The 26,906-nt window shown below is 47.0% G+C and overlaps 3 protein-coding genes across 5 annotated transcripts in view; 1 reads left to right on the top strand and 2 right to left on the bottom strand.

Annotated features, from left to right (window-relative positions):
* The window catches only part of lrrc31 (leucine rich repeat containing 31), a 10,678-nt gene extending 9,910 nt beyond the window's left edge, over nucleotides 1-768 (top strand). Inside the window, exon 9 of one of the 2 annotated variants that reach the window (XM_056299518.1) lies at nucleotides 194-768. In XM_056299518.1, the coding sequence (XP_056155493.1) occupies nucleotides 194-585 (392 nt within the window). In that variant the 3' untranslated portion in view covers nucleotides 586-768. The remainder of the gene's footprint in view (nucleotides 1-193) is intronic. The other variant, XM_056299517.1, reaches the window with a different exon arrangement.
* Nucleotides 769-2,700: 1,932 nt separating this feature from the next.
* lrrc34 (leucine rich repeat containing 34) lies at nucleotides 2,701-8,321 on the bottom strand. The gene is made up of 9 exons (XM_056299519.1): nucleotides 8,291-8,321; nucleotides 8,126-8,190; nucleotides 6,197-6,283; nucleotides 5,819-5,947; nucleotides 4,493-4,588; nucleotides 3,783-3,937; nucleotides 3,454-3,609; nucleotides 3,104-3,230; nucleotides 2,701-2,940 (listed from the first exon to the last, which is right to left on the bottom strand). The coding sequence occupies exons 3-9, from the start codon at nucleotides 6,248-6,250 to the stop codon at nucleotides 2,725-2,727; spliced, it is 933 nt and encodes a 310-aa protein (XP_056155494.1). The 5' UTR covers nucleotides 6,251-6,283; nucleotides 8,126-8,190; nucleotides 8,291-8,321; the 3' UTR covers nucleotides 2,701-2,724.
* Nucleotides 8,322-9,716: 1,395 nt separating this feature from the next.
* Nucleotides 9,717-25,602, bottom strand: LOC130129905 (myoneurin-like). Of its 2 annotated transcripts, XM_056299588.1 has the most exons (8): nucleotides 25,586-25,602; nucleotides 23,127-23,411; nucleotides 21,163-22,196; nucleotides 19,916-20,075; nucleotides 18,020-18,198; nucleotides 14,662-14,748; nucleotides 11,730-11,855; nucleotides 9,717-11,400 (listed from the first exon to the last, which is right to left on the bottom strand). In XM_056299588.1, exons 2-8 carry the CDS (start codon nucleotides 23,390-23,392, stop codon nucleotides 11,036-11,038), a joined length of 2,217 nt encoding a protein of 738 aa, XP_056155563.1. In that variant the 5' UTR covers nucleotides 23,393-23,411; nucleotides 25,586-25,602; the 3' UTR covers nucleotides 9,717-11,035. The 2 variants fall into 2 exon arrangements, with proteins under 2 accessions (XP_056155563.1, XP_056155562.1); XM_056299587.1 differs by lacking the exon at nucleotides 25,586-25,602 and having other exon boundaries at nucleotides 23,127-24,192.
* Nucleotides 25,603-26,906: the final 1,304 nt, after the last annotated feature.

Here is a 26,906-nt window from a genome sequence, read left to right as displayed (position 1 = left end):
GCCACCCGGATGTCCATGAGATCTATCTTGAACAGTATTTCATATTTTCTATGACTGTTTTTATGTATTTCTCATCTGCTCCCATGTAAAGCACATTGTGTTGTATTTTTATGTACTCAATGTGATTTATATGAAAATATAAATAAAGTTTCTCAAGTTTTGAATGACTCACATCTCCCATCCTTCTCTCCAGCTTTGGTGTGTAAGCGTGGCTGTCTGTCCTCTCTCCGCCTGCTGGACCTGTCCTACAACAGCCGGGTCGGGGACGAGGGCTGGGCTGGGCTGTTTGGTGCCGGAGGAGGCCTGGGCTCGCTGGAGGAAGTGGACGTCAGCCTCCGACCTGCGAGCTCCGCCCCCGCTACCGCCTGGATGCCCTCCTTGCTGGCGGCCTTGCCAAATTTACCCGCCCTGGCTCGGCTGGCGATGCAGCGGTGGACGCTCACCAGCCAGGCCAGAGACCGCCTCGGCCACGCCCTCAAGAAGAGGCACGTCCAGTTGGAGTGGGACCCGCCCACCAAGGACGCTACCTCATCATATAGCCCGGCCAATCAGGACAGGGCTGAGGAGCTTCACAGTGAGGAGTGAGGACATACACAATGACGTCAGCCAGGTTGAAGATAAGAGAGTCACAGATCACTCAAACACTTCTTGCACTTTTAATACTACCAAAGAAAGAAAGCTTTGTTGTACGATTATCACACAAATGTTCACTGATTTAATATAAATTCACAACTTTCCCATCTTTATAATGTAGTAATGATAGATTATTGACTTTATTGGACTGATGATTTTTTTTTTCCGGGTTTTTTTCTGCCCCGATTGTTCCCCGGCCGATTAACCCGCTCTCCCGAGCCGGTTTAACGTCTCATCCGAAGGACAGAAATAAGAACGTCTTTTCCATTACACATTTTGCAAACTCGTACCTCCTTGCGTTCCACCTGATCTGACACGTCGCCGAAATGGGTCTTAATCATCAGCATACATGTTGATAGACTCCCCCCCCCCTCCTTTTCTTCCCAATTGTACTTGGCCAATTGCCCCACTCTTTCGAGCCGTCCCGGTCGCTGCTCCACCCCCTCTGCCGATCCGGGGAGGGCTGCAGACTACCACATGCCTCCTCCCATACATGTGGAGTCTGACAATGAGGAGTTTCACCAGGGGGACGTAGCGCGTGGGAGGTCACGCTATTCCCCCCAGTTCCCCTCCCCTCCCCCCTGAACAGGCGCCCCGACCGACCAGAGGAGGCGCTAGTGCAGCGACCAGTACACATACCCACATCCGGCTTCCCACCAACAGACACGGCCAGTTGGGTCTGTAGGGACGCCCCACCGAGCCAGAGGTAACACAGGGATTCGAACCAGCGATCCCCGTGATGGTAGACAATGGAATAGACCGCTACGCTACCCGGACACCCATAGATTACTGACTTTAACTGACTGGTGGTTTTTAGCAGGTACAGCTGTGACGCTGTCCAGGGTGCACCGTAGCAAACAGTGCGCCACAGGTATCTTTATGTGTGTTGACTTTCACACACTTCACACATGTGTAAATAAACCAGACATGCTTCAGGAGTCTTTATCTCACGAGGACACACATACACAGTGTGTATGAACACACTGTTCATACACACTGAGCACACACTCCCAGGGCACTACGTCCAACTGTCCTTGTTTCCGGTGAATTTAAAAATCTACTGGCCACTTCCACCGTAACACAACTAAATGTGTGTGTTTAGGGTCTGATAGAGGCCTGAAAGGTGGTGAGTAAACTTACTTCGGCTGGAAAGGTTGTTTACCGTGCTGGCTGGTGGGGCAGTTAGCCAGCTATCATCTTAACATCTTATCCCCTTCCAGCATTATTATTTTTTAACCCCCCCCCCTTTTTCTCCCAATTGTATCCGGCCAATTACCCCACTCTTCTGAGCTGTCGTGGTCGCTGCTCCACCCCCTCTGCCCATCCAGGGAGGGCTGCAGACTACCACATGTCTCCTCCCATACACGTGGAGTCGCCAGCCGCTTCTTCTCACCTGACCGTGAGGAGTTTTGCCAGGGGCACGTACCGCTTGGGAGGCTCACGCTACCCCCCTCCCCCTTCCCCTCCCCCTCCCCCTGAACAGTCACCCTGGATGACCAGAGGAGGTGCTAGTGCAGCAACCAGGACACATACCCACATCCGGCTTCCCACCAACAGACACGGCCAATTGTCTGTAGGGACGCCCGACCAAGCCGGAGGTAATACGGGGATTCGAACCAGCGAGCCCCATGTTGGTTGGCAACGGAACAGACCGCCACGCCACCCGGACGGCTAGAATTTTTGTATTTTGAAATGCGCTGTGACCTGCGGTCCACAATATTTTCTAAGGTGGAGAGGGAGTGTGAAACGGCACCTAGTTCATGGTATTCAGTCACTTTAGTGGCCTGCAATTTCAGAAAGTTTGGGGGTAAAAAATCACAAGGTAACCTGCAACAGTTTCTTCAGATCACCTCAGATCGAACTCATTTAGATCAAACTCATTTGATCCCTGCGGGGATATTAGGTTGTCAGAGCTGACATGAAAGTTTTTATTCAATCAGTGTCATCATGAGCAGCAACAGTCAGGTTGTCCAACATTGAAATAAAAACATTTAATCTCCCTTCACCTGTCGCTCTTTTCAGTCCGGAGGGATTTTTGTGGCATTGTTTCTGGATGGAATTAGTGAGGCGGGTGGGGGAGTCGGGCCTAAATCAGCCAAGGGCGGTGTTTGTGGGCGAGTTTGCTTTGGGAGCCAGGGGAGCGTTGGTGGCAGGGCTCCCGCCCTGTCCTTGGGTGGGGGTCCAGCAGTAGTGTCTCCTCAGGCTGTGTGGCGCTTCAGCAAGATATACACGGCCGTCCACTTCGTACGCACTCACGTCTGTGTTGTCAGCGGGCAAGCGGCCGCTGGCGAGCAGCTCTCTGAAGCCCTGAGGGTGATAGTCATAGAGTCAGTACTGTGTGTGTGTGTGTGTGTGTGTGTGTGTGTGTGTGTGTGTGTTTGTGTGTGTGTTTGTTACGTTGAGGAGGTATGTTGTTTTGGCGTGTGTCTGTGTGAGTGTGGTGTGTTTGTAGTGATCGTGTGTATTCTACCTGACAGACCGGCTCTTCCAGGCGGTTTCCCCAGATGTAGAGGTGAGTAAGAGTCCTGTTTATCTGCAGGGCTTTAGCCAGCGACACCAGACCCTCGCCGCCTATGTTGTTACTGGTGATCGACAGCCTGAGAGGGGGGAGAGAGAAATCTCAGACTGCGGCGAAAAGTCTGAAATGGTAAAATGCTCCCCGCTTTTAACAAATACTGCCAAAGTACCCGATGGCAAGGCATTATTCACCGACCTTTTAGTCAAGCTGGTCAAAGGCTAGAACTAGAGGACTGGCTGTGGGGGGCTGTGGGGGGCTGTGTGCTCATGCGTACATGTGCATTTGCTTGGTAGGTGACTTACGCTTGCAGCCTACAGGCTGGCCATGCGATGGCCTCGCTCAAGTACACAGCGCCTTCGTCCTCGATCCGATTGGATGACAGATCTATGACCTCCAAGGTGACGCTCCTCTTTAACACCTCAGCGAGACACTGCGCCCCATCACGAGTCACACGGTTACTATGAAGACGAGATAAGAGCAAGATTAAGGCAAAGTATAACTTCTTTTGGTGTGTGTCACACATATAAACAACATGTACTGTGAGTGTGTACATGTACACATACACGTGGAGGTTCTATTCACTTGTCAGTTCAACATTCCTTCCATTTCTTGAGCAGGTGTGTACTCATACCAGCGCAAGTCCAGGTAACGCAGGCTGTGGTTGACGTGCAGGCCCTCAGCCAGCCTCTCCATCCCAGAGTCAGTCAGGGCCATCTTCCCCAGGTGGAGCTCCCTCAGAGTGCTGTTCACCGACAACATATGAGACATGTGCACAATGGTCTCCTCCTGATAATGATCGAGAGAGAGCGAGAACAAGGGGGGGGGTGAATCAAAGGGAGAAGATGGGTTAGGTAATCCATCAAAGAGGGGGTGTCTGAGTAGCCTAGCGGTCTATTCCGTTGCCTACCAACACGGGGATCGCCAGTTCGAATCCCCGTGTTACCTCCAGTTTGGTCGGGCGTCCCTACGGACACAATTGGCCGTGTCTGCGGGTGGGAAGCTGGATGTGGGTATGTGTCCTGGTCGCTGCACTAGCGCCTCCTCTGGTTGGTTGGAGCGCGTGTTTGGGGGGGGGGACTGGGGGGAATAGCGTGATCCTCCCACACGCTACGTCCCCCTGGTGAAACTCCTCACTGTCAGGTGAAAAGAAGTGGCTGGCGACTCCACATGTATGGGAGGAGGCATGTGGTGGTCTGCAGCCCTCCCCGAATTGGAAGAGGGGGTGGAGCAGAGACCGGGACGGCTCGGAAGAGTGGGGTGATTGGCCAGGTACAATTGGGGAGAAAAAAAATATATATATAGAGAGAGAGAGAGAGAGAGAGAGAGAGAGAGAGAGAGAACCTGGTGGCTGAAGAGGAGTGGTCGGCTGATATTGATGGAGTGGAGACTCTTGTTGCTGTTCAACACAATGGCGAGCGCTACAACCCCCTGGGTGCCCTGCAGAGACGGACACAGAGCCGGTCTTCTGTTAGACAGCTGAAGGCTCAAACCCCTGTTCTGAAAACAGCATAGTGAGAGTGACCAAGCGTGCAAGACTGTGGTTTTACTGGGCAGTTCCCAGTGCCGACCAGGGGAAGACTCTGGCTAACTGGGTCGCTGAGGCGTTTTTTTAATTCATTGTTGTGAATAAATGAGAGTGAAGCAGATTAGTACTAAAAAAACCAAACAAAAAACATACTCATTCTCCTTTCCCTGGGTAACTAATGGCTAAAAATGAACTTCAACTTGTGGTCACAGGCGTCCCTTTGTTGGGTAGTTGAAAACAGCTTGGAGCACGACTCAGCCAATGAGAATTTACAACTGAGACGGTCTTTATCTGTCAGACACATTTACCACCCACAACAGATACTCTGGCATTGGATCGTCTTAAGGATCTAGTTTATATTCCATACTGCCTAGTCGCGGAGCATTCCCTTGGATGTGCAGCAGCGATGTTCCCTGTCTGCCTGTGTGTGAACATCTTATTGAAGTGAAATCTGGCATAAAAATGCATTTTTGGGAATGGGATGTCAACGTGATCACAGTTATTTGCATAGAAATCGGGTAAAAATGCACCCGAGAACAATTGTGGATGGGTTGAATTCTGATTGGTTAAACCAGTGGTTCTCAGGGACCCCCAATTGCTAGTTTCCTATTCTACCAGGCAGTTATCTTTGTTGCCAGGTCTTAAAAAGTAGGCTATATTTGGGAAAAGGAATTTTCAGAGGACGACCTGGTTGGAGTTGGCATGTTCTCCCCGTGTCTGCGTGGGTTTCCTCCCACAGGCCAAAGACAAGTAGGTCAGGTGAATCGGCCGTACTAAATTGGCCCTAGGTGTGAATGTGTCGGCCCTGTGATGGACTGGCAGCCTGTCCGGGGTGTCTCCCTGCCTGCTGCCCAATGACTGCTGGGATAGACTCCAGCATCCCGCGACCCCAATTGGGATAAGCGGCTTGGATAATGGATGGATGGAATTTTCAGAAAGGAAAAGTGCTGGGAGAGCTCAGTCCAATTTCTTTCTGGCTAGTGAAGACACCATTTTGCTAGCAGAATGGCAGTGTGACTGAGTCAGGTCCTGAGACAACCCAGATACATGCTGCATATGATGTCAGTTGTAAATGAAACCTGTGTGTGTGTGTGTGTGTGTGTGTGTGTGCATGCGTGTGTGTGTGTGTGTGCGGCTTTCACCAGGTCACAGTCAGCCAGGTCTAGCTCCTGTAACGTGTTGTTGATCTGCAGCATGCTAGCGATGGACATGGCTCCCTTATTCCCAATCTTATTACCATTCAGTCTCAGAGACACAAGGACACTGTTATGCTAGAGACAGAGCCAGTCAGCCAGGTACGGAGACAGAAGGACAGGCAGAGAAAGGGAGAGATGGGTAAAGAAAGATCAGTCAAATCACAACATTTGGCAAGGCAGACTGTGAAAAAGAAACAGAATTGTTGATTCTGAATAGTACTGCACAGCTTAGACAGGGAAAGTTGTGTGTGTGTGTGTGTGTGTGTGTGTGTGTGTGTGTGTGTGTGTGTGTGTGTGTGTGTGTGTGTGTGTGTGTATACAAACATGCAGACTCTTGGCAAGGGCTTCAGCTCCATCTGTTTGTATATCATTACACATCAGGTCCAGATAGCAAAGAGACGAGTTCTCCTCCTGCTCAATAGAATAGTGGGATTTAACCAACCAACAGCAGCAGAAATCACAATCACATTGTTGACTACTTCAGTGTGGCCTGGATAATGGAATATATATGTTTAAATTAAAACCACCTGCTAATGTGCAGGTCCCCCTCGTGCTGCCAAAACAGCTCCGACCCTTTGAGGAGTGGACTCCACAAGACCTCTGAAGGTGTCCTCTGGTATCTGGCACCAAGACGTTAGCAGCAGATCCTTTAAGTCTTGTAAGTTGCAAGGTGGGGCCTCCATTGATCAGAATTGTTTTTCCATCACATCCCACAGATAATTGGTCGGATTGAGATCTGGGCAATTTGGTGGCCAAGGCAACACCTTGAACCCTTTCTCATGTTCCTCAAACTATTCCTGAGCTTTTTTTTTTTTTTGCATTTTGGTAGGGCACATTATCCTGCTGAAAGACGCCACTGCCATCAGGGAATACTGTTGCCATGAAGGGGTGTGCCTGGTCTGCAACAATGTAGTGCAAATAATGCAAACGGGTGAAAAGTTGGAAGTTGTACATATCAAGTTACGTCCACAACTATGAGGATGAGGGGACGGACGGATGGAATCGTGGACGTAACTTGATATGTACAACTTCCAACTTTTCACCCGCTTGCTGGTAGCATGTCTGTGAATGTTCTCATTCATCCAGGTCATGGTTATTCAGAGGAGTTGAATCAAGTGCAACTGGACTTGGTATTTATCCGTGAAGACGTTTCGCCTCTCATCCAAGAGGCTTCCTCAGTTCGTGCCTTTCTGGCTAGACCAAGCTAGTCTGACTGGCTGGTGATGAGACTCAGAATCACCAGCCAGTCAGACTAGCTTGGTCTAGCCAGAAAGGCACGAACTGAGGAAGCCTCTTGGATGAGAGGCGAAACGTCTTCACGGATATATGCCAAGTCCAGTTACACTTGATTCAACTCCTTTGCTGGTAGGTGCAGGTGAAAGTTTGTCGACAATTCTGTGCACGTCGTTGACATTTATCCACGGTAAATCTTGCAGGCATTGCAAAAAATATGCCACTGTCAACGGCACACAGCAACAAACAGGAAACTGGTATGACCGCCGCAGTAGAAACCGGAAGTCAGTGGACGACAGTTGTGCACAGAGTTGATTGGGAAGCTGATGATGGGGGATTTCCAAAAACAGCAGGGAAGCTTTTAGTAGACGGATATGAGCGTGATACGTTGAGGGCAGACCCCTTTAGACCAACCCTGAGACGCTGTACAGCAGTGGTTCTCAACCTTTCTGGGGTCCTGGACCCCCTGCGTATTTTTGATCTACCCTGAGGACCCCTCCACCTGATCTTGGGGGAGGGGGGTTGCAATTTGATAGAAACAGTAGAAACTGCATTTTAAATTGCATTATAGCATTTATTCACTCTTTGGGGCAAAAATAAGAGCTTTCAGTTGTAACTTAGATATAGTTACCACAACAGGATTCTTATGCAGTAACTTTCAGATATATGTAACAAAACAGAATATGTATTCAGTAACTTTTAACAATGCAAACGGGAGCGAGATCTCTTATTAAAATACAATAAATTACACTTGTGAAACAGATGTAATTATAGAAAAAAGTCCCGTTACCCTTTATAGTTTAGGTAGATAAAGGTCTCAGTCACATTTGAGTAAAATAATCCTATTTCTATAAACGTCATAGGATCTTTTTTTTAAAGATATTTTATTTTCACGGACCCCTTGCAATTACACCACGGACCACTAGGGGTCCGCGGTCCCCCGGTTGAGAAACACTGATGGAGGGGTCCTACTGTACCAAAGGCCCCGTTCAAGTCCAGCGGGACGAGTTGCGTGCTTACCTGTAAAAGGTCAGCGAGGTGTGCGGCTCCCTCGTCTGTGATGTTGTTATACCGGACATCGAGTCCTATGAGTAAACAAAGCTTAATGAGCCTAATGGGAAAGCCGGTTCTTATAAACAACAACGTGTGTGTGCCGCCGGCCCGGCCCAAAGGATTCGCTGGTACCGGTGATGCGAGTGTGGGTTCGGAGCCATTCGGAGAGAACTCGGGCGTCGTCGTCGTGGAGTTTGTGAAGCCGCCTCAGCCCGTCGTTTCCCGTCAGCTTCAAGGTGACGTCTCTATTCACACACACACGGACACACACACCTTTTAACAGCCACATACACACGTTTATGTAAACTACTAATAAGACCCGTTAGCCCCTAGCTAACCGTCCACAAACGCGACGCTCATTTCACAGGAACCGCAGCTTACCTGGTGTCCGCCGCCTCTCGCAGAACCTCCGCCATGAACGGCTTTACCGGCAGGCGCAGGTTTTCACAGACGGCGGCGTGAACCTCCGACACACACATGGCGAGTAAATGTGGACATACACGGCTCCGGGGAGGGCTTCGGTTGCCATGGCAACCCGCAAAGGACGCTTTCGCCCGGGGGGGGGGGAGGAGGAGGAGTCGAGGATGTGAGGAGTGCAGATTAGAATGAGAGGGAGGCGGGGAAGTAAAAAAACAAAATATAGATGATTTAAGAAGGAACGCTCGCCCGCTAATTGCAGATGAAACTTTCTAAAACTGTCGGATAAGTGCAGCGCTTAACGCTGTGTAAACTACTAATAAGACACGTTAGCCCCTAGCTAACTAATCGAATCCCGCACCGGGCAAGAAACTAACCGGTTACAGCTGTTAGCATTAGCATGTCGTTAGCGCCCGTCAGACGAATGTTACGCAGGCAGGTAACCGGTTATTTACTTGCCCGGTGCGGGATTCGATACGGGGTCTACTGCACCACAAGGCGACGTCGCTAACCGCTCGGCTAAAGGGTCAGACCCGTTAGCTAGGGGCTAACGTGTCTTATTAGTGGTTTACAGTCGTCACCCTCCCCGGAAGCGCGCCCTCGCGCTTTGTTATTCCCGCGCTCCGAAGAGATTTCTGAGGATCTGCACACTTCCGGATCCCACCGCTGCCACCAATGTAAGCGGTTATTTTCTTGCCCGGTGCGGGATTCGATACGGGGTGTATTGCACCACAAGGCGACATCACTAACCGCTCGGCTAAAGGGTCCGACCTGTTAGCTAGGGGCTAACGTGTCTTATTAGTAGTTTACACTAGCTAGCGAGAAAAAAAGAGGTAGCTAGCTAGCTAACAATAAGGTCAGAAAACAGAGAAAAAACAAAACAGAATCCTTCTTTTGAATGATTACAAATAGCATTTAGCGCCATACAATTATTGAAAGACCACATTTTTCCTATAGAGCGAGTTTGCAATTTCTTTTGCCGAGAAAGGTTTCTTTTCTATTCTTTCATGGACTCAATGGGGGGGGGGGGGCATCCATACACTGGGACTCAACGACATTTCAGATGCTGGTATTTAAAATGCAACTACAGGGCACATGCTAGAATATAATTTCATTTATTTTAGCAAAAAATATTTCGGGAAAAAAGACAGCTTAAACAGCTGATTAAAACAGGTTTTTTTTTTACTTGCCATTTCAAGGAAAGCCTGATATGCGTTTTTAACATGGATAACGTGTCAGTCGACAAAAAAATCACCATCTCATTTCAAGCATTTACAGATTTAACAGACAAACAATGTTCAAGAATGCCCACAACTGGGCACCAAGGATGCCTACAACTGGGGACCAAGAATGCCCACAACTGGGCACCATCGCTTAGGCTACTGAAAACAGCATCATCAAATTAAGGTTAAACGGTTCTTTGCCGACCTCTGACATAGCCATTTAGAACTCATTTTCTCATCCAACATTCATATTAAACCAAATAAATGGTGAGAGTAGTTGGTCAACTTTGGAATGCACTAACTGCTTTGGCCAGTCGAGGAAATAGTCGTTCCCTTGCAAATTACAAGACCCTTATTGATCCATTTAGCTCACCCTCCAGATCAACATACAGCGACTGGTTTTGCTTTGAGTTCAGCGTCCCTGACAGAACATGGCTGTCGCTGGACTTGGTAGAAGTCAATGGGCTGAAAGGTGCGACCTTGTCCTCGACCACCAGGCTGCGTATCTGCCCATCCCTCAACCCATTGAATCAGAAATTTCACATTATGAAAAAGCAGTTTCTCTTATTTCTAACCAGAGTTTCAGACAAGGCTATATTACACTCTAACAAAACACTCAAGTTTTCAATATAAACACTCCTAGAAAATATTCATGAACCATAAAAGCATCTCTAGGGACCAACCATCCCCATAACTCAATTTTGTTTTGAAATCCACGTCTAAAATTATACTTCCATAAACACAGCAGAGCAGTAGTAAGTATTTGGTTCTGTGTCCTGGGCCATAGTGACAAAACAAACTGCTAACAATTATGTGGGCAAAACCTGTAGTGTCAGTGATGACGGAGGTCTCCTGGGCATGAGGAGCAACATGACTACAGCTAAAATGACAAATCCCAATTAATGTGCTAGATGTCATAACGATTTACTTTAATAATTGTGATTTTGGGACAAAGTTAATAAACCAAACTTTTTGTCACTGTATATTGGCATTTATTGCACTTTCTGCTACAGAATCTTGGAAATGTTTCAGTAATGTCTCACCAATATGCCAGTTCTCTATAATTATTATAAATCAAAGGAAATTGTATCATATGATCGCAGCCATGGGCGAGTCAGTTCATGATAGAAGCTGAATATTTCTGAATGATAGAGGGAGCGAACAGGCCAAAATGTGAAAACGTTCTCCTGAATGGAACGCTGCGGCCGGGAGGGGGTGGGGGGTGGAGCTTCCAGAATCATGACTGAGAGGGACTGGGCTCCCCGTTATCCAGGGTCCGGATGATGACAATCTGCTGCAGACCCTGGGCCGGGGAGGTTGGTCGCAGCTGCTCCACCAGTGCGTGCAGGGTGTCGGAGCTGATGGTCGGCTCCGAGTCAGGTTCAAAGTTGACTGCCTCAGGGCTGGTGATGGCGGGGTCAGAGGGCTCTGTCTTGAGGTTGTGGATGGGGATTGTGGTAGTCACCATGACTTTGGGGTCTGGGGTGGCTGGCTCCGGGTTGTGTGGCTCCATGTCAGAGACGGAGACCGGGCTTTTACTGCTGCCTTGGGCGAGTTTGCTCTGGACGATGGCCACAGGATGGGTCGAAGCCAGAAGGAATACTGCTTGGACAAGCAGACACAGATGCACAGAAGTAAGAATACACACACACACTGATAATAAACAGCAGGTAGCAGGTGAAAAGTAATGTATTGATGTGGTATTGTAAGTGTTAAGCCAATACAGCCAACATAATAGACATTACCCCTCTCTCTCTTTCTCATACACGCAAATATTGTAAAGCATACAAACAAGAGACAGACACAAACTACATTTGCAATTTTGCACACACACACCCGTGCTCACAAACGCCCTCATTCATCACAATCAAGCACATACACACTACCCATAGAGGTGTCCAAACACACAAACTCCAACTGGGGGGACTCACCAGCACGGGCTCTCTCCTTGTGATGTCGCACCTCATCGGCATGCGCCTTCTCCTGATGCTTTATCATGTTCCTCACACTGGCAAACCGGTTACCACACAGCAGGCACTGCACACCCGGGTTACCCTCTGCAAAAACACACACGCACAAATACAAAAAACACAGTAAGCGTTTGCCTGAAAACTTGCATGTTGCGCTCGCGTGTGCCCCTAGAGGACATTGTGGCATTTACAAATCCAAAATATACACTATAACAAAGATATCTGCGAGCGGAAACAAGGAACAGAAACTGAAGAACAGGACATGTTGAGCCACAATGTGAGTCTGGGTTATGTCATCAGGGGCCAAATGTATAAAACTTTGTGTATACTTAGGTGTAGAAATCTGTGTACACACAAAACAGGAAACATGCACCGGCAGTCCTTTCGTCTGTTTTATAAGACCCCTGTACATCTGTTCCCACGTGTTTTTTCCTAATACCCAATCATCCTGAAATTGTGCGCATGTGCGCGAGCTTTCTGACCACGCCCACAATTTACTATAAACGGCTTCCAACACCCCCCCGGCCCCCCCAACTGCCTGGTTTGCATATAAAGGGCCAGCATTTAATTCGGTTTGAGGAGAAATGGCGTAAGCATAGTCCACTGACTTCCGGTTTCTACTGCGGCGGTCATACCAGTTTCCTGTTTGCTGGCGTGCGCTATTGACAATGGCATGTTTTTCACGATGCCTGCAAGATTTACCGTGGATAAATGTCAACGACATGCACAGAACTGTCGACAAACTTTCACCTGCACCTACCAGCAAACGGGTGAAAAGTTTCAAGCTGTACATATCAAGTTGAATCCCTCTGTCCGTCCGTCAAGACCATCAATCAATCAATCAATCAATCTGCACCATCCTCATAATTGTGGACGTAAAGAAAGGCAATCCTACCGCCTTCATGGAATCTGTTCTTATTGAGCTATTTGGAGAGGACAGTTTTCCCAGCAAACCGGAAGTCGATCACGCACATCGTACTCTGCGCCCCCCACCCCCCACCCCCGAGAGCCATGATAGCTCGCCTGCATCATTACAAGATGGAAGAATTGGTTTTAAAGCTGTCTTATGAGCGAGCGGGTCAGCTCATCTCCAGGGGATACAAGGTCAGTTTCTTCCCCCATTCTCTTTGATGGATTATCTTTTATTTATCCCCCCCCCTTTTTCAACCCACTTGTACCTGGCCAATCACCCCACTCTTCCGAGCCGTCCGGGTCGCTGCTCCACCCTCTCTGCCGAGCCGGGGAGGGCTGCAGACTACCACGTGCCTCCTCCGATACATGTGGAATCGCCAGCCGCTTCTTTTCACCTGACAATGAGGAGTTTCGCCAGGGGAACATAGCGCGTGGGAGGATCCCTCTATTCCCCAGTTCCCCCCTTCCCCTTGAACAGGCGCCCGACTGACCAGGGGAGGCGCTAGTGCAGCAACCAGGACACATACCCACATCCGGCTTCCCATCCGCAGAAACGGCCCATTGTGTCTGTTCGGACGCCCAACCAAGCCGGAGGTAACACGGGGATTCGAACCAGTGATCCCTGTGTTGGTAGGCAACGGAGTAGACCGCCACGCTACCCGGACGCGCCCCGTCTGGATTGTTATACATTCAGAAACCTGCGTGGGAAGTGGCGTAAGTACAGTTTTCATGTGGACGCATGGTTTATATATTTCTCCCCAGATATCTTTCCTTCACTCTACCACCAAGCATTGGTGACACACCTCGGCGTGTGAATACACCTCATGTGTTCTTTAGCTTTGGTTGTACCTCTGCACCTCTGAACTTTCTGTACACCCAGAAACCCCTTCTCCGTGTTTCCAAAGAGTCGTGTGGCATTGCATGTTCCTTCACTGAAACAAGTTTTACAATGAACTAAGTCCACTTCTATAAACAAATAAATACAGCATATAAAAAGTTGTCTTGTTCTTTTAGGTAGCAGCGTTAGTATTCTTAGTTCTGACATGTGAATTTTTGGCTGGGCCGCAGCAGTGTGTCCACCCTCACACAGTGAGGCCACACAGTTTCACCAGTGTGTCGGGCGGCAGAGTTACAGTTTCTCCGCTGGCAGCTGCTCTTTCAAAACGAATGGGCGCGAACAGTTTTCTATGACATCACCAGCTGATGTCAAAACAGCTGCTTTTTAAACAGTAACCTGAAAACATCCGTTTAATAAATGTAGTCTCTAAAGGTCTATTCTATTGCCAAGCAACACAGGGATCGGTGGTTCGAATCCCCGTGTTACCTCCGGCTTGGTCGGGCGTCCCTACAGACACAATTGGCCGTGTCTGCGGGTGGGAAGCTGGATGTGGGTGTGTGTCCTGGTCGCCGCACTAGCGCCTCCTCTGGTCTGTCGGGGCGCCTGTTTGGGGAGGGGAGGGGGAACTGGGTGGAATAGCATGATCCTCCCACGCGTTACGCCCCCTGGCGAAACTCCTCACTGTCAGGTGAAAAGAAGCAGCTGGCGACTCCACATGTATGGGAGGAGTCATGTGGTAGTCTGCAGCCCTCCCCGGATCAGCAGAGGGGGTGGAGCAGCGATTGGAGCGGCTCGGAAGAGCAGGGCAATTGGCCAGTTACAATTGAGTAGAAAAGGGGAGGGGGGGGGGGGGGTAAATAAATAAATAAATAAATGTAGTCTCAATCCAGCCATATACTAGGACTAGGTTTTAACCTAGCATTGTTTTTCATGATGAAGCGTTTCAGTTGCAAGAAAGAGTCCGCAAACTGGTACGCAAACTGGGCCTTTTCGGTCTATCTTGAGTGGCTGTATGTTGCTGGTTGATAGAAAGAAATGCTGGTTTACGCCGGGGCGGCACAGTTTGTCTCAGAGCAGACCACGTTTTCAGTTTGGGCTGATGGTCAAGACGGAGAGACGTTGATCTACTAACAGGAAACCCACCAGGATGGAGCCTGCGTATATGTTTCTTCATCTCTGAAGACGTAGCAAAACTCGTCTCACAATGCGGGCACTTGTACGGAGTCTCTCCTGGGAAACAAATACATGAACACAGACAGACAGACACACACACACGCAAATAAAAAAATGTACAATAAGGATACTTGCAAAGTAGCAGTGTTTGGTAACACTTTAGTATGGGGAACGTAGTCACCATTAATTAGGTGCTTATTAGCATGCAAATTAGCAACATATTGGCTCTTAATTGGTCATTAGTACATACTCATTAATGCCTTATTCTGCATGGCCTTATTATGCAACCAGTAAGCCATTAACTATGAGTTTTCCCTCTATAACCTCAGAAGTATTGCTTATTAGTAGCACCATCTCACTATGCTTTGCTTAGTGTGGCCTTTATAAGGTGGTGGTACCACAAGAAGAGTTATTCTCCCTTACTAACACTTCATGAATATGGTCTGTTCTTACATAACAAAACACAAAACTACAAGTGTTCATAGTTTTAAATTACTGTAAATTAAGTTTTTGTTACTTAGAATATGTTCCCCATACTAAAGTGACATCTTGATCATTACTAATTCATTAGTAATTAAGTTTTTTTATGTTCCCCATACTTAAGTGTTACCCAGTGTTTTTATGTAGTAGTCCTGAAGACTGTCGTCACTGTTCATCTTGTTGACACCTACAGGCGGGCTTCTTGTTAAACTTTACTGGGGTGTGTGGGCATCCAGGGGGCAACACCGCTTTGGCAGCCGGCCACAAGACTGTAGTCAGCTGTTGTAATCGGCGTAGACTTCGGATCGTTTGTCACTACGCTGACTAAGTCAAGGTAGAAATGTTTACGAGGTTCTTTTAGATGCTGTCGCAGCAAAAACCGTTTTCTGTGGGATGGGGCGCTAATTAAAACAAGTCACATTTTAAAATCGCCATCAACCTGATGTAAAAAACACACAGCCAATGACTTTTTTAGATATGCTTTTTTTATTTAAAAAGATTGACGTGTTCAGACCAGGGTCTTTGTCGACTCATTTCATAACACTCATTTCGCTGTGACTTTAACACAGACCCCAGTTGAAACGCGTCGGTCTTTTTAAATAAAGAAGTATATTAAGAAGAAATCCTTCTTAATAGTGCAGTAACAGTTAGATAGTAGATAGCAGTTAGAGAGTGGAGGCAGGGTGGAATGGGTGGAGAGGAGTGTCAGGAGTGATTTGGGACAGAAGGGTACCAGCAAGAGTTAAAGGGAAGGTTTACAAGATGGTTGTGAGACCAGCTATGTTATATGGTTTGGAGACGGTGGCACTGATGAAAAGACAGGAGGCGGAGCTGGAGGTGGCAGAGGTGAAGATGCTAAGATTTTCATTAGGAGTGACGAAGAAGGACAGGATTAGGAATTAGTATATTAGAGGGACCGCTCAGGTTGGACGGTTTGGAGACAAAGCAAGAGAGGCAAGATTGAGACGGTTTGGACATGTGTGGAGGAGAGATGCTGGGTATATTGGGAGAAGGATGCTGAATATGGAGCTGCCAGGGAAGAGGAGAAGAGGAAGGCCAAAGAGGAGGTTTATGGATGTGGTGAGGGAGGACATGCAGGGGGCTGGTGTGACAGAGAAAGATGCAGAGGACAGGAAGAGATGGAAACGGATGATCCGCTGTGGTGACCCCTACCGGGAGCAGCCGAAAGTAATAGTAGATTAATAAGAAATCCTTGGATGTGTGATTTTTACATTTGATGGCGATTTTAAAAATGTTTACGACAAGGCTACTTTACAACATGCCACGTTTGAAAGAACTTTGACGGCTACTGTAAACATACTGTACAAGACGTGAGACATGTATGACAGCCGGCTAGGTCTGGGACAGTGAGGAAATTACATGGGAAGCATAGGTGACCGTTCGGATGTAATTCCCCCTCTGACCACAATGTAGGTTGCAATGGCAGGGTGGCGCTGTTCGTCCGGTCACCAAGGGAAGAACGTCTCTGTCTGTATGTGTGTTTCTGTCCTTTGATTTTCTTGACAACCGCTCATCCAAACAACGTCACACTCGACACGGCACTTCCTTGGGTCCTCAGCAATACACCCACCAAGTGTGAAGTCGATTGGATGAACAAAGGACATGCATACATACATGCATAAACAGACAAACAGAGATTCCTTCCATTTTAGTTAAGATAAATAAATTGGTTCTCAGTAATGGTGAGAAATGACCAGATCCCTATGCTACATCACACTACGAATGGATTTTATATACGTCCAAATGGCCAAAAATCATGTGGCCTGATACAGACACCTATCTCTTAGAGAAGCCCAGTGTTTATACAAAAGAAAATCTGCATGCATACAAATCCTTAGCAGCATATAACGTTGTGGTCATGTGCAAGAGATAAAGTTTTATGGCACAGGATCAGAGTTTATGACATGGGATCAGAGTTTTATGACATGGGATCAGAGTTTTATGACACGGGATAAGAGTTTTATGATATGGGATCAGAGTTTTATGACACAGGATCAGAGTTTTATGACATGGGATCAGAGTTTTATGACATGGGATCAGAGTTTTATGACATGGGATCAGAGTTTTATGACATGGGATCAGAGTTTTATGACATGGGATCAGAGTTTTGCAATGTTAGCAAACAGAAATACACCAGACATGAAGTGGGCGCTGCACACTCTCGCTACCTTTAGGACCGCCGGGACCCCAATCTGGCCTTTTAATGGCCAGGATTCATAATCTTCTTGCAATATTGAACATTTTCCATCTATCTTTTTGGGCGTTTGGTGCAGTTTACTGCACAACAAATCCTTGCCCTTCTCTGCTTCGGAGCTTGTCTCTGCTCTAGATATGCTGTGAAGAGTGCTGCTTTCTGCCCCCTCGTTCCACGCGCGTCTGTGATGCTGCTGCACATAAACCCGTCTGTGGTAATAGGTAATAACTGCACTGCTGTTTGACCACACTGAACTTCATTTGAAATGAAACAGCTTCCACTGCTGTTATATATACATGTTACATGGAGCAAAGTTTTATCTGTAAAGTTTTTCTGAGATTGGTCTGCCATATCAGCTTGTTAGCAACAAAAACTTTGCCTTATTCTGCGACATTTGGCAGTTACGCCGTGCCATATAATTTTTTTTCCAAAAATTCTTCCCGACAGTAACCATTAAAATGACATGTAAGAAAGTGTTTGGGATTTGAAAAGCTATTCTTTTAAATGGCAGAAACAGAATGTTTTAAAAACAGACATTTGCTTGCATGTGAATCACTGGGATTGTAAGGATGACTGCCCAGATGTCTGAACAGAGAGCGGTGAATAAAGGCTGGAGATAAAAACAAGACTAACCTGTGTGTTTGCGTGCGTGTGTGATGAGCGAGGAGGACACGGAGAAGGACATGCCGCATGTGTCACACTGGTAGGGTTTCTCTCCAGTGTGTCGTCGCTTGTGATAGGTCAGCGTGCTGGACTGTGCAAAGGCCTGACCGCAGACGTCACAGACGTACGGTTTCTCCCCGCTGTGCAGTCTGCACACACACACACACACACACACACACACACACACACACACACACACACACACACACACACAGAGTCAATGTACTCTTCAACATATGAAAAAATCCACCCAAAAACAGATACGTACACAATGATCTAAATTCAGTCAGACTTTCTGGAAACGTACACATGTCCAAAAGCTCCATTTACAAATTTGGAAGTTGCCAAAGCAAAAGAAAACATTGAGAGGTTTTGGTGGCTACCTGTGATGACCCAGGCATTTCAGGCCCCATACCTGTAGTAATGCCCCTGCATGGTCAGCAGGATCACAATATGTAAAGGTGACTTATTTTAAAAACAAACAAACAATATAACTTTCACTTATTCTACTGGGCCTCCAAATGGCTGAGCCTTGGCACAGGCCTAGTTTCAGAGAGGCCTCTGGAGGGCATTACTACAGGTATGGGGCCTGAATTGCTTGGGTTAGATCTGAAAAGAAAGATCTCGTTAGGAAATTAGTCAAAAATTATGACATTAAATGATGTTTGTCACTATTTCCTTTCCACAAAAACAGACACAAAAACTACAGACCTTTCATTTCATGTGTTGGGCCTCCAAAGGGCTCTGAAAGTAAACCTGGGCCGAAGGCTGCGGCCATGAAATGTGAAAATTAAAATTTTGTCGTGGGACTAAACCGAATACATAGCTGGAAAGGTCTCGACCTGTAGAGTAACATTGTCAGTCTGAAGATTATAAATGGCTCCTGCTTTGAAATACTGACCTCTGAACCCTGACTTCAGTCTATGTTGGGAGGCTTATCATTCAGCAACAGAAGGGGCTACAGACATGCATCAACTGTTATAGAGAGCTCACCCACTGAACAACCAGATATTCAAAATCTGATCGCACAAATGTGTTTCCCGTCCCCTTAAACCCCTCAGAGTACTCTCAATTCAGTATTTACAACTTCTCTTAGAAATTCTTATGGCAAAAGCGCAGATCTGTTCTCCGCACTCTAGATTCCCATAGGAAACCTATTGGGTTCGGCTCCAAAAGAGGAATACTGGGAAAACCGCTTGATGAATCCTTCCGCAAAGTAATAGCAACCCAAGTGGGACCGAGTCGCTCCATTTGACACAAGAATTACATTTTTTTGATATGACCTCACATCCTGTTAAGTGGCTTCTCCGCCCATTTCAATTGACTGCAACGGTCAAATGGTTTCGAAAGTCAAAAATTCATTTGATAACTTTTGTGAGTTGGTCTGAAGATCACCTGTAGCAAATCTGGTGAAAATTGGAAAAAATGTGTGTGCTATGAATTTTTTTTTAAAAACTTCATAAAATCCAATATGGCGGAAATTGACGGCACGGGACTCGGCTTGATCCAAAGAATCCAAGGGTATCCAGTAAGTGTGCCAAATTTCACAACTTTTTACTTTATGGTTCTAGGGGCTGCCATAGACACCCTAGCCAGAAGAAGAAAAAGAAGATGATGACGCAGAATAATAAGAAAAGGTAGAAACACACAGCAGGCCTGCGCAACTTCGCTGCTTGACCCCCAACAATAATAAATGTACTGGGCAGCTTACAGTGGCCAACAACAAAATACCCTGGTCGTACTGGACAGCTCCCATATGTGAACTGTTGGAACTGTATGAATGTGAAGCAGGACTGAGCTGAAAAAAAGAAATGTGCATGTCAGGTCGAATTTGCTGAGAAGGAACAAAAAAAAAATTAAACTCACCTAATGTGTATTTTATAGTTGGACGACGTAGCAAACTTGAGGCCACAGCGCTCACAAGTATAGGGTTTCTCCTCCCCGTGGTACATTCTGCAGTGAGCTACCAACTGGCACTTCTGGGCAAAACACTTCTCGCAGTGGGTGCAAGAAAAAGGTTTCTCTCCTGCGACAAAGACAAAGGCAGAGAGAGAAGGCACAGGCAAAGAAAGGCAGAGCAGGAAAAGAAGATGGAGAAAGAGAAGTGGAACAATAGAGAAGGAGAAGGAGAAAAAAGACAAGGATTGCACATGAGATCGCAAGAGATTAATCAAGAGAAAGACGGCAAAGGGTTGTGAGCCGTGTTGACTACAATGAATACACATCACTGAGAGGAATGAACTCATTTCACATTTCAAGTCAAACAACTAACTTCATTGTTCAAAGAAGCCCCCCCAACTGTTTAGATTATTACCTTAAAAGCATGGCTAGCTGGATGTCATATAGTTACATAATTATGGGATCTACTTAATAAAGCTTCATGCTTCTTCCTGTCATTCAATCAGTGCACAAGTGTTGGCAGCTTTGGGGTACAAAACTGTAATTCTAGCAAGTGTGGTCCTAGAGAGGTCCATACATAGCGTGGTAGATAGTCCATCTCAATCTTGCCTCAAGAGAGGCAAGATTGTGGAGGAGGGATGCTGGGTCTATTGGGAGAAGGATGCTGAATGTGGAGCTGCCAGGGAAGAGGAAAAGAGGAAGGCCAAAGAGGAGATTTATGAATGTGGTGAGAGAGGACATGCAGGTGGCTGGTGTGACAGAGGAAGATGCTGAGGACAGGAAGAGATGGAAACGGATGATCTGCTGTGGCGACCCCTAACGGGAGCAGCCGAAAGTAGTAGTAGTAGTAGTAGTTGTAATAGCAAGTGTGGTCCTAACTACGATTGTGACATATGTGGTTTTGTCAATGGTAAACAACTGAATTTTATACCTATTGCTTCAAAACTGTACCTATAATCTTTATTATTACTGGTTTCTTAACATTTTAAAAGGATTTCACATATCAATGAATGTATAATCTATTGAACAGTCATTCTGGCAATCTGTTACCAAGGACATGCTGTGAATAGCCAAACATATGCAGGTTTTTATCCCAACCATCCAACCAAACTAACACTGGCTAATTTCACCGATAAGCACACCACTGACCCAGAAGGAGGCAATGACTTAAGTGAAACTAGCTACCGTGTCTCGAAGCCCGCAGTGTGTCTCACCTGTGTGTATGCGCAGGTGAGTTTTCAGCTGGGTTCCCTGTCTGAAGGTTTTGGAGCAGAATATGCATTTGAATGGCTTCAGTCCCCGGTGGATCTTCATGTGTCTGCGTAAGCTACTGGCCTCAGTGAAAACCTTGTTGCACTCGCTGCACACCGTCGTTTTCTTGACTCTCTCAAGTGGTTTCTTCTCCTCATCCGGGACCCAGTCCCCATCCTTGTCCTCCACCTTGTACATTCCCTCCATCTCGTTCCCTCCCTCCCCCTCTGAATTCTTCACCCTATTATCCTCTTCCTTTTCTTCTTCTTCTGAGCTGCCTGAATGGAGATCCCTTCTTCTACCTCGTCCTCTTACACTCCCTCTGCCTCTCTTGCCCCCTCTGCTACCCCGCCGCGCCCTCTTGGCTGCAGTTCCCCCTGGGGACATGTCACCATCCTCCTTCATGCCAGCGTCAGACAACTCTCCTGAGGGGCGCTCTTTACTTCTGCCGATACCTCTACCTCTCCCCCTCCTCCCCCTCCCCCTGCCTCGGCCTCTGTGAGCGAGGGGCGGGGCTTCAGCGTCTCCGCTGCTGGTGGTGGATATAGCTCGGTCTGCACTCATCATCTTGGGCTTCCTGCCCCTCTTCCTGCCCTGTCCTCTCTGTGTGCTTCGGGGGGTTGGCGGGGTGTAATCTTCATCGCTTTTGTCCTCCACCACTGTCTCTTCATCCTTCTCCGCTTCCTCCTCCTGTCCCTCTCTCTTCTTGCCATCACTCTCCTCCTCCTGCTGCTCTCCACCTCCCCCGCCAGTGTCCTTCTCCTCACTGTACTCGGAAACAGAGAGGGGCTCAAACTCCGCTGGGGTATCAGGTGCCACAGGAGAGGAAGGCCTGGGCTCGGCGGCGGTAGAAGGGCAGGTGAGGGCAGACTCCACTGTTGCCTCCGTTTGGGATACAGCGTTCGGGTCCGCCCAGTTGGGGTTGTCCTTCAGGTACTGCGTGGCCTCAGGCATTCCCAGGAAGACCGCCGCGTTATTCACCGAAGCTAGCCCGTTACTAAAACCACAGACAGAGAAGGAAACCACAGGTTGAGCACACAAAATAACAAACTCTCCTGCATATGAAATAATCTGCTCAAAATAAACTTAACTAAATAAACTCAAAAAAAAAAACAAAAACAATGTTGACACTCAATAGAAGCATGGGTATTGGGCCATAAACCACAATTGAACACAGCATGTGAATTTACAGATGTACTTAACATATTAATGATGTGCTAAACCTGAACACAAAGTCAGATACGAGGCCATTTCAGTCAGTGTTGTTAAAGCTCACAGGTGGCACATAATACTAACAGTGTTAAGATTAGATGTTTGATTTCCCTCTTGGCACGGTGGGTGGTTTTCTTGGAGGTATACGGTATTACAGTGACAGTGGCAGCATTAATCCCTCAGCATTAAAGGGAAACTTTGCCGATTTAAAAGAGGATGTTCAATCAGTGTCGAATGCAAATATAGTCAATTGAAACAATAAATTCCTCAGCGTACGCTATATTGACCGAGGAATTCGAGTTTTCCTGTTCGTGGAGCCTTGTCGGCAGTGCCTACATGTACTAGGATGCATTGTGCGTGAACTTCTGACACCCAAACCCCAAATCCTTCCAAAGCCTGCCCAGCTCATGGAGACGGACATTTCTGGTGGCTGTGTGCAAAGAACGGGATCTTAAATTCTTCACTCTTCGATACTGAACTGCAAATGCATCTTTTGTGTCTGTGAATGTTCTCATTCATCCAGGTCATGGTTATCCAAAGGAATTGAATCAAGTGCAACTGGACTTGGTATAAATCCGTGAAGACGTTTCGCCTCTCATCCAAGAGGCGAAACGTCTTCACGGATATATACCAAGTCCAGTTGCACTTGATTCAATTCCTCTGGAGTGTAAATGCATCTTATGTCATCGGGTCAGCACGAGTGCCAAGGTTTTACCTGCTGAGACTCATCTGTCCTGTGTAGACAAACTCCAGCAGCTTCTCCAGTGCGTACCAGCTGACTTTATCTTGGTCCAGCACCATGACCTCCTGACCTTCACTGGCCTGGGAGGAGAAGTACATGCTGAACGCGGCCAGGATGTTGCGATGGGCCCGGAACTCCACGTCTTTCACAGCGATGGTGATGTCACACAGGAAGTCCATCTCTCGCTGCTGATGCAGTCGCTGCAGGAGGAGCTTCCCGTGACTCGTCATATGTGCCATCTCTGTGGTCAGGATAATACTGACACAAGAGTTAACATCAAAGCAGCTTATAGACAAAACATAGGGGAACATGAGCACTACGCTAACAACATCAGAGATTTGGGATCCAGTCCTTCTCTAGGTCAGTGGGTAAATAGACGCCGGTTATGATTCCATCAAAATTTCAGATAAATTTCGAGTTGAATAATTAAATGTTGCATTCGCAAAATATGATTAAACCATTTATTTAATTAATTTAAGTATAACTAAGTAATTAAACGTCGCAAAGTAATTCATGCGAATTAAGATGCATTTCCGTTAAATCTGTTTAAACGAATAAAAACCCTGAATGTAGGCCTACGTCTTATGTCCACACTTTGACATCCATGAGAAAGACGGGGCGGTTAAGATCAAGAAATATTATCATGTGATTAAAATCTATTCGCATTTTTTTCTAATCAAATAAAACATTTACGCACCTCGAGGGAGTGTACAAACTTTTACGCAAATTTTGTTGACTTCAGTCTACATACGTCATTTCCATCCAGCTTTATTCGAAAAGACAAAATTTGAATAAAAACACTTGGATGGAAAGACGGTTATGGTGGGTCTATTCTCAGTGGGAACACCTGTGCCCAAAATGTATACATGCCCGGAAATGTAATCTGGTTTGATGTGGACTATCGCCCTGCCCGTAACGCCACTCTCTATCTGTTCCTCCTTTGGAACGTTTTCCAGCAATTCTGACTTATCGTCACATCTCAGAAGAAATGGGATCTGCCAAAAGTTTAAACCACCGGACAGTGGGTTTACGAGGAATACCTCCTGGGAGTCACTAAACTTAGCACCAAAAGTAAGGACATGTGTGTTTGGTAGATTATCTCTTTGTTGTAACAGTGCTTCTTGGCAATAAATCTTATATCAGGCAGCTGATCGGCAGCATCTGGGGCACCAGAGGCTCAAAACAAGAGTCAATAGCAGCAGCAAAATAAGCTGTTGAGCATTGGCAGAGAAGATCTGGCAAATGTGTCATGGGCACAACCCACATACTCAGCTCTGCTGCTCATCCCACACATGCATGTCCCTTACACACGTGGCCCCATTTAAAAGGCAAATAAACAGGCTTCCCAACGGTATAGGATTTACTGCCAAGAAGCACTGTTACAACAAGGAAATAATCTACCAAACACACATTTCCTTACTTTTTGTGCCAAGTATAGATTCCCCACAGGTCAAATTCAGATGTCACTGCAATATGAGGAGAAAAGTGAGAAACTCAATCAATTGCAACGGTGTAACTAACCCTTCCACCAGCGAGCCCTGCTCTGATGAGACAGTCATGCTTATATATATATATATACACACACTCACATATATATATACACACACATACATACATACATACATACATACATACATACACATATATATACATATATATATACACACAAACACACACACACACACACACACATATATATATATATATATATTTGTAATATACTGTTACAGTTTCGGTATAAGGCATGAAGGTTGTGATGGGAGTGCTGGTCAGAGGCAGCAGCATCTCTTCACCGAGACCTTTGCAAGGAGAAGGACGTGAACGGACAATCCCTCAGAAACAGAGGGCGGTGGAGGAAAACCGAGGTCTGGACTAAGGCCGAACCCCGAGAACGCAAAGCAGCCCCGGCAAACTCCACTTTCTAACTAACACGTCCGTCTCCCCACTAGCGTGCCGACGAGGCGTTTTTGAAAATAAAAGCTCCCATCCGCTTGCCACTGCCAGGCCTCCCTCTACCAGTTCCCCCCGCACGCCCCGCTCACGCGGACACCGCCGCCGCGCGCCGACAAACAAAGACAACATTCTCCGCGGCGCCCGACTGGAATTCCACCCTTTTAAAAGGGCGCGGGGGGCCGCGCTCCGTCGCGCGGCCCCCCGTGCTGAAGTGAGCGAGCGGACGGGTTTATTTCCTGCGGATCGGACGGCGCATTTCCCCAAGTTACGGAGAAGCGCGCAAAACATTGTGCTCTTATTTCGAAAGGCGGAACGCGCTTTCGCTCCGGCGGCTGGCTGGCGGGCGGCGCGGCAACGCGTTGTTTGACCCGCGCCCGTAAACACGGCGCACGAAAGCGCGGTCGGCCTCGTAATATAGCCTCGACGCGGGATCGCGTAGCGTTCGATCAGACGTGAACCGCCGAGCAGCGGAAAAGTACCTTTTTAAAGCCCTCCGCAGGCAGCCATTGTCCACTGACGTCACCCGTCGCGGAGCTCTCGCGAGATTTACTCCTTAAAGTGACAGTACGCCCGAAACTGTCGATCGGAACATGCCGAGATTGATCGGAGATTGGTTTGAAGGTGCTAAAATTTCGAGATTGGTTGAAGATGCCACGATGTTCATTGGGAGTGACGAAGACGGACGGGATTAGGAACGAGTATGTTAGAGCAGTGTTTCTCAACCGGGGGTCCGCGGACCCCTAGTGGTCAGTGGTGTAATTGCAAGGGGTCCGTGAAAATAAAATATCTTTAAAAAAAAGATCCTATGACATTTATAGAAATAGGATTATTTTACTCAAATGTGACTGAGACCTTTATCTACCTAAACTATAAAGGGTAACAGGACTTTTTTCTCTAATTACATCTGTTTCACAAGTGTAATTTATTGTATTTTAATAAGAGATCTCGCGCCCGTTTGCATTGTTAAAAGTTACTGCATAAGAATTCTGTTGTTACATATATCTGAAAGTTACTGCATACATATTCTGTTTTGTTACATATATCTGAAAGTTACTGCATAAGAATTCTGTTTTGTTAACTATATCTAAGTTACAACTGAAAGCTCTTATTTTTGCCCCAAAGAGTGAATAAATGCTATAATGCAATTTAAAATGCAGTTTCTACTGTTTCTACAGATTGCAACCCCCCTCCCCCAAGATCAGGTGGAGGGGTCCTCAGGGTAGATCAAAAATACGCAGGGGGTCCAGGACCCCAAAAAGGTTGAGAACCACTGTGTTAGAGGGACAGCTCAGGTTGGACGGTTTGGAGACAAAGCAAGAGAGGCAAGATTGAGATGGTTTGGACATGTGTGGAGGAGAGACGCTGGGTGTATTGGGAGAAGGATGCTGAAGATGGAGCTGCCAGGGAAGAGGAGAAGAGGAAGGCCAAAGAGGAGGTTTATGGATGTGGTGAGGGAGGACATGCAGGTGGCTGGTGTGACAGAGGAAGACGCAGAAGACAGGAAGAGATGGAAACGGATGATCCGCTGTGGCGCCCCCTAACGGGAGCAGCCGAAAGTAGTAGTAGTAGTAGTAGTAGTACTTGGAAAGTTTTGGGGGTTCTTTTCTTTCTCCCATTTTACCAGAAACGGTATTACATTTTGAAGCATAATGGAGGACAAGAAAGCAGAATGTATGTTGAATATTTTATTTATTTCAGGTAAATTTTTTATCCATGTGGTTTTTATGACTGCAAATCACGAGTATATGAAAAATAGCGACCCCCCCCACTGAACATTATTGATGCCTTAGAATTATTAGA

The sequence above is a fragment of the Lampris incognitus genome, chromosome 19 (genome assembly GCF_029633865.1).
Source record: "Lampris incognitus isolate fLamInc1 chromosome 19, fLamInc1.hap2, whole genome shotgun sequence".
Taxonomy (NCBI): Eukaryota; Metazoa; Chordata; class Actinopteri; order Lampriformes; family Lampridae; genus Lampris; species Lampris incognitus.
The sequence above is the reverse complement of the archived record's forward strand: the minus strand, read 5'-3'. Positions and strand labels throughout refer to the sequence as shown.

What these genes read in the sequence shown, in the direction of transcription:
- lrrc34 (XM_056299519.1), bottom strand. Translation starts at nt 6,250, where the DNA reads ATGTGTAATGATATACAAACAGATGGAGCTGAAGCCCTTGCCAAGAGT. An exon ending in ACCTGGCTGACTGTGACCTG is followed by an intron (nt 4,589 to 5,818) that starts GTGAAAGCCGCA and finishes CCGTCTCTGCAG; the next exon opens with GGCACCCAGGGGGTTGTAGC. An exon ending in CCAGCCTGTAGGCTGCAAGC is followed by an intron (nt 3,231 to 3,453) that starts GTAAGTCACCTA and finishes CCCCCCTCTCAG; the next exon opens with GCTGTCGATCACCAGTAACA.
- LOC130129905 (XM_056299587.1), bottom strand. Translation starts at nt 23,464, where the DNA reads ATGTTCCCCTATGTTTTGTCTATAAGCTGCTTTGATGTTAACTCTTGT. An exon ending in AACTATAAAATACACATTAG is followed by an intron (nt 18,199 to 19,915) that starts GTGAGTTTAATT and finishes GTGTGTGTGCAG; the next exon opens with ACTGCACAGCGGGGAGAAAC. An exon ending in CAAGGAGAGAGCCCGTGCTG is followed by an intron (nt 11,401 to 11,729) that starts GTGAGTCCCCCC and finishes TTGTCCAAGCAG; the next exon opens with TATTCCTTCTGGCTTCGACC.